The sequence below is a fragment of the Dunckerocampus dactyliophorus genome, chromosome 3 (assembly GCF_027744805.1).
Source record: "Dunckerocampus dactyliophorus isolate RoL2022-P2 chromosome 3, RoL_Ddac_1.1, whole genome shotgun sequence".
Classification (NCBI taxonomy): domain Eukaryota; kingdom Metazoa; phylum Chordata; class Actinopteri; order Syngnathiformes; family Syngnathidae; genus Dunckerocampus; species Dunckerocampus dactyliophorus.
This window is the reverse complement of record NC_072821.1, coordinates 33,965,226-33,977,293: the sequence shown is the minus strand read 5'-3', so window position 1 is coordinate 33,977,293 and position 12,068 is coordinate 33,965,226. Positions and strand designations below refer to the sequence as shown.

The window sequence follows — 12,068 nt, the reverse complement described above, 5'->3', positions numbered from 1 at the left end:
GCCCTACAGCATAAGAGTTGCAATGTTGTGTAAACAATGAATAATAGTGTTATTTCATGTCTACAGGGCTCTAATGTTAAAAAACGTATTTAGAAAGTCATACAGTTTTTCTGGGCTCTAACTACAAAAATATTCCATTTATTAACATTGAATCTTATATTGTGGAAATTCATTCATATTTTTTTAATTAACCTCTTTAACCAAGGGACAACTGTACATTGAATCTTGTGGTATTAATAAAGATGTGGATGGATGATACTCCCTCCATTCTATGTTTATTCAGCCATCTTGGATCACACACCCTACACCGAATCTCATGTTACTTCACACAATAAATACTACAGTATCCTGTAAGGCACATTCATTGTGCAAACTGGCAGATGAGAATTTTACACATCCTGGTCCATTCGCAGCATCAACGATAGGTTCCATGCTGGCGAAGACAGAAGAAATCAAGCATGCTGATGTTGCAAAAGGAGTAAAGGTGTTAAGAAAAACAGAAATCAAAAAGGATCTAAGATTTTTTGTTAATATTTTTGGGTGTCTGGAATGACTTAATTGGATTTACATACAGTAATTTCCTACCGGTGAAAAAATGCTTCGGATTTTGTACGTTTGGTTTTTCAAATCTATTGAAATGAATGACCAAAAACCACATTCCTTTATCAGGCTAACAGTTAGGTAAAATTGATTTCGACAAGTCGATACCCCTCAATTCATTTGGAGTTACACACTGATGAATGATGATGTGTTCCTTTATTTTGATAGTTTGACGACACTGATGATGGAACTGGATGGTTATGGATAAACAAAAGGCAGCTAAGGCTTGGCAATGATAGAAGTGTGAAATTGGCATTTATAGAAGGGGACATATAACCTTGCATTTACAGTGGATGTAAAAATATACCCAGCCTTTTAATCTCATAATTTGGAGCAGCACCTTTCCATTTTATTACAGCATTCAATCATTTGGGCTAAGAGTCTCTCGGCAGGACACATCTTGACTTTGCAATGTTTGCACGCTCTTGTAAAAGTGCTCCAAATGTGTCAGATTGAGAGGGTAACTCGTCATTGGCCCTCTTTAGACCACCGCGCCGATCTTCAGTTGGATTCATGCTTGGGGTCTGCTAGCGCCACCATGCATTACCTTGGGTATGGTCTACCTGGTGGGTTTGCACCAAACATAAGAGTTCAGAGTGGACCATATAGAGTACGATTGTTTTTTTTGGTTATATTAATTTTTGTCCTTTTTACATCATAGAAACTGCACATTTTACAGGAGTTTGTAGACTTGTGCAAAGAAAATTTGACTGAATGAAAACTATGCCAGTAGATCGACATGGACTGGAAGACTCACATTTGCTCCACCAGTCGGAACCAATTGCTTAGTGCAGGGGGTGTCCAAAGAGCGGTCTGGGGGCCTTTTGTGTCCAGCCGCTGTTTTTTTATTTGCCGGCAGCATATTCTAAAAACATAATTTAACAAGTCAACTTAAACAAAAAAATTAAAAAAAATTTAAAAAATCCTGCAAAAAATTTAAAAATCATGATTAATTTTCTGGGAATAAAGTCAATATATTACGAAAATGAGTTGTCATCTAACAAGAAAAAAAGTTGTAATTTGACAAGAACTATGTAATATGAGGAAAAATAATATCATTTTGGTAGCACGAAGTTGAAAAAAGTAAACACTTTTATTAAAGTTGTATTATGACGACAAACTACACAAAATAAAGCTGGAATTTAAAAAAAAATTAGGTTGGGTAAAAAGTAGGTCTGTCAAATGATTACAATTTTTACGGTTTGACAGTTTTCAAATTAATCATGATTACTCACCATGTCAAACTATGTCGGAAATATGCCCATTTTTACTGTATTTTATTGAAAGAAAGAAATGACAGGGCAGGATTATTATATATTTTTGTATTTATTTTAACAGATGCCCAAATTAACTGAAAATTTAAAATCAAGTTAAGAGATGGCACACATGCCTGAAAATCTATTTACCCAACACTGGCAGCAGATAGTAATAGCAGAATATTGGAATGAGAGTTTAACTGTTGTTATGAGCAAAGAGGATTTGCGTTCGAAGACACCACGTCATTGAATTCACATGTTTTGAGCGAATTTTCTGGGATTTCCGAGCAATGCAGCAAGTTGTACTTCCGCATTAAGTTACAAAGTGAGTGTTAACAATATCCACTCATTGATTTTCTTTGCATTTCTGTTTATTTAGACCACACATAATAAAGACGTCATTGGGATGTTCGGAGTGTCCGTGAATGTATCTCGTGGATACTATTTTGGGGAGCCCTAATAAAGAGTTATAATATTATGGAAATAAGGTAATAATACTATGGGTATGAAGTCATAATTATGAGAAGAAAATGTATAAGAACAAAGCAGAAATAGTTGGGGGGGGGAATGCTGTAATTTTATGAGAATAAAGTCAAAATATTGAGAAAAAGTCTTATTCAAACAAGAAAAAAAGTCGCAATTTTTTTTAAATAAATGCGAGGAAAAATACTGCCATTTTAGTAGTATAGAGTTGAAATATTGAAGAAAATGTCATATTTTTTTGAACTTGTACTATTATGAGACACAAACAAAAGCAAAGTTCATACTAATACGACTTTTCACCGACATTACAAAGCTTAGATATTTTTTTCCTGGAAATACATATAAATAAATATGCTTTAGTATATCTACATGGGTTGCTTTACAAAATGTCAAAGTGGCAAAGTATGTCCTTTCAATTTTCACTATGTGGCCCTCTCTGGAAAAATGTGGCCACCTGTGGACGAGCACGTAAATGATTAGCATGGCAGTGGAGGCAAGCAACCATTATACACAAAGCCATGCTTACAGAGCACACTAAAGTTGCAGCTCGCATTCACTGTCATGGCTGAATATGCACGCCTCTCTCTGGCTCCAATGCGCCAACACCACCGAGCAAACATTCACTGAACACATTCAATCCAAGGTCAGAGAATCATGAAACATGACCGCCCACATGAGCGCAGTTCACTGTCAATCGCCAAGGTAAAGAAAAGAATGTGGAAGGCCACAAAATGTTAAATACTAAAGCCTTCTACCTTTGGTTCTACACACGCGATACCGTTTTACTTTCTACCGAATGATTTATGTGGGAAAAAAAGCAGCTGTCACTTCGGTTCAAAATAAATACTGAAACAGAATTTGGTTTTGGAACACCGAATGTACAGTGTTGTGAAAAAGTGTTTGTCCCCTTCCTGATTTCTTATTTTTTTGCATGTTTGTCACACTTCAACGTTTCAGACCAACAAACAAATTTAAATATTAATCAGTGACAGCACAACTGAACACAAAATGCAGTTTTTAAATGAAACTTTGACACACTGATTGGCTGTCATTGTGTTTGGGCTTGTTTAGCATAAGCTGATGGACTCGTAGTTGGGAGGGCAAGGTGAGGAGCGGTGAGGAGACGTGACCATAGAGGAACATTTTAGCAGTTTTGTTTTATTTTTATTTCCCCAATTACTCACTGTGTGTGTGTGTGTGTGTGTGTGTGTGTGTATATATATATATATATATATATATATATATATATATATATATATATATATATATATATATATATATATATATATATATATATATATATATATATTTCTAATAATAGGCTGTATTCAACCATAAAACATCCATCCATCCATTTTCTATACCGCTTCTTCCTCATTAGGGTCGCGGGTGCATGCTGGAGCCTATCCCAGCTGACTTCGGGCGACAGGCGGGGTACACCCTGGACTGGTCGCCAGCCAATTGCAGGGCACATATAGACAAACAACCATTCACACTCACATTCATACCTATGGACAATTTAGAGTCGCCAATTAACCTCACCTGCATGTTTTTGGAATGTGGGAGTAACCGGAGTACCCGGAGAAAACCCACGCGCACACGGGGAGAACTGTATCCTTGAACAACAATCTCGCCGAGCCCTTTATTGCCGCAGTACGACAAGCTGCTCGTACCACTTGTCGGACCCATTACGATTGCCCTCATAATGCTGCATACTTTTCTTCAACTTTTGACATTTAGATCAGTCATTTTGAGTCTTCTTTGCTCCATTTTCGAAATTGTGGGTCATACTGAGCTTGTGAAAGAAAACAAGTCTCCGGCCGCACACTAGCTTCATTCAACATGATGGATGTACACAAATGCTGCAAGTGTTTTCCACCAATCAGCATTCTGCAGTACGCTCCTCAAAAGTTCCTGGGCCTCTTAAAAAAAACAAAACAAAACAAAAATAAAACAGACCTTGCCACTAGGTACATTTTCAGGGTAAGTTTGGACTCTGGGGAAAGTTTTTTTTCACAATCCCAGGCAAATGAGAAAAGTTGCCACGAAAAGAAAGCTGGAACGTTGATGTTTAGTGATGTACCATAAAGGACAAGCGAAGAATGGAGGCACTTGGACGGTAATGTGAATGATCTTGTAGCTGTTTAATCACACCTGAATGATTAATAGTTTAATCAGTGGTGGGCGGTCAGGCAAGCAAAGCATTCTCTGCTGGCCTAAACAATATCACAAGCTCTGATCTACATTTACAAGTTTTAGTCCCATGAAATGGTATTAATTTATTCTCAAAAGTCTATTATCTTCATTGAATAATCTCTTGGCTGCACTGCTTCCAGTATGTGTATGTTGGAGTTTTTGTCCAATCAGATTTCAGCTTCTATATGTTGCTATCCCAAGGTAATCTGCCCAGGGCCTTCACAATCAGGAGTGCTGGCCCAGTGGGGCTGTTTAGTTACTAATCCCATTTCAAATTCGCCTATTACAATATTTTTTTTCATGGGTTTGTCATATTATTTGCAAAATATTGATTCTAAACTGCTCCAGATGTACTAATGTGGCGGCTTGGAATGTGAAGTTGCTTTAGAGACAATGTATCTAAAGATAAAGGACATACTTATCCCCGATTCTGTAAAGCCACATACTGTTATACAGTTGTTCCTCGCAATATTGTGGTTTTCAGAAAATGAATTACTTAATCAGGGATTGCTGTTTGGAGGTATCTCGTCCCTCGCTATCTTGCATTTTATTCAGAAATCAATTGATAAAGGATTGCTGTTTCGTGGTAGACCATGATCTATTATTAGTCAAAACATAATATACAAGTGACATGAAGCATTCTGGTCGCTCGGAGGCAGTAATGACAAAATATTGAGGCATTAGCTTACATTACATTACCTTAACGCTGCACGAAGTCATGACAGAGTGAAAAAAAAAGTTCTCCTCCCATCCCGTGTGGAAGTGGTAAGCGTTTGGCTTCTCAAGTTAAGAAGAAATACACTCAAAGCTAACTGGTTAGCTCGCTAGCTTGCTCAAGTCCCGACAGCATAAGTTGTAAACGATGAATAACAGGAGTGTAAAGGTGACTGCAGGCGTGTTATTTCATGTCCACAGGTCTCTAATAATGTTAAAAACCTTATTTAGAAAGTCATAAACAGCTTTTCTATGCTCCAACTATGAACATATTTAATTATTTATAATATTGGATCCAACAGTATATCACGAAAATTCATTTCTCTCGGTCGGGTCTGGAACCAATTAACCGCTACAAACCAGGGACCACTGTATTGCGTTTTTGTATGTTATACAAAGTCGTCCAGCAATACAGTCAATGGTTTGTAGAATTGTGATGTGGTAGTGTCGGTATTAAGAGGTGGAGTAGGTCACTTCAGTCCTCACTGAAGGCCCAGGTATGAAAAGCACTGCCCGAGTTGAATTAGCCATAATTAACCATAAGTACAGTCACTTACCAGTTTACGCTGACACCACGTGCAGACACCACATAGAGCAACTAGCCAAAGGGCACATACTAGGAATGCCAAAGACACCAGGAATACACTGAGAGACACTGAACCTATGGGAAAGAGACAGAAGGAGGAAGACACACAAAGACGAGAATATTAGTTGAGGCTCACAGTTGAAAATCCTTGCTTTGTGTTCCTGCTGGATCAGGGAAGTAACACAAGTTGACACACAAGACAAAGCTGCCCGGTTTTAGTTGTACTTGGGAGCAAAAGCATACAACGCTTTGGCCTGGTTTCCTTCTGCGCTCATCTTCAAGTGTTAAAAAGCTACGGAACTGTTTCATGTTCATGCTCTCCTAGTGCATACAAATAGAGGATGTGCACGTCATATCAAGGGCCACAAGCCAGGCAATCATTAGCGTTTTCTTTCGCAGCTATCGTGTAAATCCTTCAGCAACTTGACGTGCAAACTTCTTCCATGCTTTCTTTCAATTAGAGACACTCAACGCTGCCACTCAGATGTCTGTCACTATGTCTGCCACGTGATGGAGTGCGCACGGCGCCCTGGCACAAAACAATGTCTGCAAACAGTAAGCCCATAGGTGCCAAATTCCCTCATCTGCTGTCTTTCCACCTGCACAATTAATCAAACTGCTAAGTCACTCCTTGATCCCCTCAATTCCTTCGTCACCCCTCATTTATGAATGTGTTGAATAATAAAGAAAGTGGATTGCACAAAAAAACATCAGTTGCGGTCAGATGTTGACATACATTCATCATGGGCATGCCATATACATTTTTTAGTTCTTTTTCAAGGGAGAAGTGATTACATACTGTAATGCACATCTTCAATCATTTTTAAATACAACCATTGGGGGCACAGGTTTTAATCCATTTTCTCTAAATCATATATACAGGTTGAACGATATGAATACTAGGGATGTCCGATAATATCAGCCAACTGTTATTGTCGGCCGTGTGAAATTGTCAGCCAGTATTGGCTTGTGATGTGCGGATCGATACTGAAATAGATACTTCCGATACCGACTCTTCACGCTCTAAAATCGATTCTCAAATCGAAATAGATACTTTTGATGCTTCAGTAAACGGAGCCATGTGTGAATGGTGAATAAAGTTTTCATTCTCATAGTAGTTCTCACTCACTAATTATTCAAATGGTTTCATTATTTTACTGTCTTTTTTTAATTTATAATACAATTTTCACATATTTTATATGATTTTGCCCTCTTTTTTTCTGTTCTTGTAGCTTGGCTAGATTCAAAATCATGCCGCTACCTCAATATACTTTAGGGTTTAAAATAAAGAAATAAATATTGTAATTAATAATTGTGATTTTTTTTAAAACTAAAACTGGTAAAAAAATGTTTTTAATAATTTATTTAATTCAATACATTACGTCTTGTACTCTTTATGCTACGCATAACTTTTTAAAATTTACCATACAGTTGGTGAATTTGCACAAAGTATCGGCATCGGATTGGTATCACCTACACCAGCCTGAATTTCACACACAGTGATATTGCACATCACTAATATTGGCAAAGAAATGAGACATTGGTTTGTCATGGGAACATTTTCTGCTTGTTTCCAAATAGCTAAAGAGACGAGACACGTTCTTTGTGCATAATGAGAAGTAATTTCATAAAAACTCAATACAATCTGAACAGACTGTCTCAAGAAAGAAATGCCTCACTTCTGATGTCATTATTTAGGGTGCTGTATGCAAGGGGGAGGGCGATATTCTAAGGTAAGAGATAAAAGCCACACATTCAGATGCCTAAGGCGATGTGGGACAACACAAAGAACGATGCTAATAAGGAGCATATCTCAAACTATCCAGAATAGATCATAAATACAAATAACAAATGTTTCTATCATGATTAATATATCGACACTGGTGGCCAAAATAACTCACGCGACAAAGTATGGGCATGCAGAGCAACCGACAGGAGAAAATGAACTGGTAACAAACAAAACGCACAAGTCAAACTAAAGAGAAGCACTGATTACAAATGAGTAACAGGTGCAGCTGTGCAGTGATACCAAAGCCGCTGTCCATGGTGCACAACAGGAAGTAGACAACCAAAATAAGAGAACAAAACAGGAAACCACGTATAAACTAAGGAAGAAACAAAACTAAAGTTCAACCTGTCATGCGGGGACACTTGGTGATATTATAATTGACTATTAGTCATGATTTTATTTCAATACCGATTTTGTTGAGAAAAAAATATTAAAACTAAATATGGCACTTTCTTTATAACTTGCAATGCATACGGTCGTCCCTCGCTATATCGCCGTTTGAATATCGCTCACTCACTATAATCGTGGTTTTTCAAAAAATGTACTATGGCCTATTATTAACTCATTCAATACCAAAGGCGTATTTATACGTTTTTATAAACCCGAAGGTCCGATACCAAAGATGCATTTGTACGTTTTTTTTGCGCAAGAGGCAAAAAGTGGTGATGATGCAACTGCACACTAAAGGATGCCACTTTTAGTGGCAGTTTTAAGCCATAAAAACGGCCATAAGGTAGCAGAAGTGCGTTTGATAAGCACTCAGCATGTGAATGTGAATGGAAAAAAACATACATGACCGCAAGGAGGAAGCAGAAGAACATGGAGGAGTGTAGCGTGCAGAAGGTTACCCATTGTTGGGAAATTTTAACGCATGCACATGCACACACACACGCGTGCACACGCCCACAATCAGCCAACATTGGTATAGTTTTTTTTCCTGACAATGAAAGCCGATATAGAGCTTTTAGTGCCAAGGTCGCAGAATATAGTAGTTTTAATGCAATAAAATAAGAATATAAAATAAGAACATGAACGTTATCAATCAAAATAACAATCTGCAAATTCATGTATTTTAAACAATACCCTTTTAACTAAAAATGAATTAAATCTTTCCAAAAATAACATATAGCAATGCACAAGAAACAATAATGTAACAATAATGTACTCAGAGATGGGTGGAGTAGCCAACAAAACTATACTCATTTAAGAGTATTGCTACTTTACAACAATTTTACTCAAGAAAAAGATTTGTGATGTTACATTTATCGGTATCAGTTGACATCGGAATCGGAAATTGGGGGTTGGACAATACTGGCATATCGGTTATCGGCAAAAAAGCCAATATCAGACGCCCCCACTGTTCGCCAACAAACGCACTACACAGGGCGGCCTTAACCGAGGTACCACTGTAATTGGATTTACATTGAAAAACTGATTCGGTTTGCGGCCGTTTTGGTAGAGTCGGACCATCTGGAAGGAATTAGTGACGCTAACCAAGGTTCCACTGTATATGTCAAACATCTGAATAGCAAATATAGCAAATTTAAATAACATTCAGATTTACTCATCCATCCATCTTGATTGTGCTTTGTCAAACATAGAAAGGTTCCGAGTATTTGCTCTGCAGGACGACAGTACCGCACCACCCACTGTACAAATAAGCTTTGTGCTACTGTGTCATCATTTGCAAGACTGTCTGTAATAAAGTCAGCCAACTGAATCTGTATCACCAAGACATAAAAGTGATGATGTGTTTGTTTCCTGAAGTGTGTTATCATATCAGCGGAAGACAGAGAAGCCAGCAACCCTGAAGAGGAATCCTATTTCAAGATCTCTTTCTTTCTTTGAGTCTATGATAGAGGAAGTCGACTGAAAGCTTTTTGTTATTCATCTCTTTCTGCAGAGTGCAGAAACAAAAGCCACATGAGACAGCTGCTGCACTGACAATCTGTATGGCAGCTTTTAACATCGCTTGGGTGCAGGACCCTTGCCAAGGAGCTCTGCCAAAATCCACCACACACTTTCACAACATCTGTCACTTATTGATACAAATAATCATTGAGAAATACTCTACTAAGAACAATAGATCACTGGTAGGGGAGTAATGGTACGGAAGACTACCGATGTCCCACACGGTACACATTTCAAGTGAGGGACAGGAGTGTACATTTGGCGGTGCACCTCCACAAGCTCATGTACCATAGTGTGCCTGATAACGGACTAAAAGGCAAGGCATTCGGCGGGGAAGCGGAGATCTAGGTGGACGAAAACAGTGCAGCTCAGCCTTTGGCAAGTAAATCCATAGACCCTCTTTCAGCGTTAAATTTTGCCCCTGTAAGATGCTATGAACCTACATGTGTGCTATTTTACGGACATATACAGTGCAACCTTGGTTAGCGTCATTAATTTGTTCCAGAAGGTCCGACTCTAACCGAAACGGCTGCGAACCAAATACATTTTTCAATGGAAATCCAATTACAGTGTTACCTCAGTTAACGTCCGCCCCGGTTAGCACGTTTTTTAGTTAACACACAAATCAAATTTTCCCATAAGAAATAATTGAAATCCAATGAAAAAGTTCCAGAAAACCAAAAATGTTAACACAGAACACATTTTTATAGTTTTTCAACTACAGTTTGACATGCACAAAACAATTGTAAATGCATGTACTGTAAATGATGAATAAAAGAGATAAATGAACAGTTAATGTTACTTCATTGAAGATGTGATTCTTGACGTGAGTGAAAACAGGAAGGTGGTGGTGGTTGATCCCGCTGTCTCATTGTGTCTTTTGGGAACAGTCACCTCTTCAGTGATGGTAAACGTCACCTTAAATGTTCATTTATCCTTTTCATTCATCATTTAAATGTATTTACAATTGTTTTATGCATGTAAAACTATAATTGTAAAACTATAAAAACATGGTTTGTGTTAACATTTTTGTGAGTCAACCACTGATGACATCATTTTGTTTAACTAGCCAACAAGGAAGGACATTTTGTGCTAAAAAAAAAAAAAAATTAAGAACACAGTTGGACTCATGCAGTGTAACAATAACCCAACAACACGCAGGCTATATTATAAGCTAACCGGAGTGTGTGCGCAAACCGAGGCAAAATTGTGCCAATGATTTTTAATGTTAACTAAAAAACACGCTAACTGGGGCGGACGCTAACCGAGGTTCCACTGTACTATATTTTCTGGACTATAAGTCATACTTTTTTTCATAGTTTGGCTGGTGACATATAGTCAGGTGCGACTTATATATCAAAATATATATAGTATAATTTTGTTTTAATGTTTTTAAAGTGCTCATGACACCAAAACACATGTTAATCGTGCTATTTTCACCGTGAAAAATAACATTAAAAGGCATGTTTGCTGTGTTTGACGGTAGTTGTTGAAATGGTGAAATATTTAACATTTTTTACACTTATCGTGGAGGAGGAGGAAGTGATGTTTCACCAAGAATCCTCCCACCCAAAAGTTCTCTGGGACCACAATGCTTTCTACTTTGTTGTGGTGCAGTTTTGGATGAATTCCTGTTGCTTGTTGGACATCTTTTTATATTATGCCTGCTTATTGCGTAAAAGGGTTTTAAGGTTTTTGGGGGCGGCATGGCTCAGGTGGTAGAGTAGTTGTCTCCCAACCTGAAGGTTGTAGATTCGATCCGGCGTCCTTGTATGCTTTGGCAAGATACTGAACCCCCAGTTGCTCCTGATGCTGTGTCATCAGTAGCTAAATGTGCTAACAGTGTCAAAGCACTTTGAGTTCCTTGGAGGTGGACTTCGAGGGACAATTGTTTTAATACTGCGCCTCTGTTAAAAGAAATGTTGGGACTGAATGTGTATTAATTATTTCTGAGAGTGTTCCTACCATCAGCTGTTCCCACTATCTATCCTAGACTGAGACCGGGAGAAGCACAAGCGCTGACGCAGTTGGAAATAAAAAGTCCAAAACCCAGAAGACGTTCGACCGTGGAAAGCGTGCCAAGGTGGCAGCAAGTCAATCCACATTTTATCTGCTCATATTCTCTATTAATATTCTACGAATCTTAAAATAATATGTTTTTTCATGCCAAATTGCTTGTATCTTGCTGTGTTTATAGCGATGTCAGTGTCAGTCACTGCCAGACAGACTTGCGGCCGAGTGAATGTCGTGTTATTGTTGTGAATATGTTGCTCCCTTGGCTTTGCTGTGCGTTCATGGCTGTGTTTGTTTGAACCTAGTTGCCAGAAAGTGTTCTGAATGTGAATTGCTAGCTAAACATGGATCACTGTCACTCATCTTCTAGCCTATCTTAGAGTCTTCTCAGTTTAAGCACGTCATTTTTTGTTTTGTTTTTTACTAGATCTTGTCTACGAATTGTAGATTAATAGTAGGGGGTTTCATGCCAGTGCTAGATAAGCAGCGATTGTTACTTACTGGTTTCGTATACTGCAGT

At 38.1% G+C, this 12,068-nt stretch overlaps 1 protein-coding gene across 2 annotated transcripts in view; it reads right to left on the bottom strand.

Annotated features, from left to right (window-relative positions):
• Positions 1-12,068, bottom strand: part of syt7b (synaptotagmin VIIb) — a 155,167-nt gene that overhangs the window by 83,347 nt on the left and 59,752 nt on the right. For both annotated transcript variants that reach the window (XM_054770129.1, XM_054770130.1), the window contains exon 2: positions 5,807-5,910. In XM_054770129.1, coding sequence (XP_054626104.1) covers positions 5,807-5,910 — 104 coding nt within the window. The remainder of the gene's footprint in view (positions 1-5,806; positions 5,911-12,068) is intronic.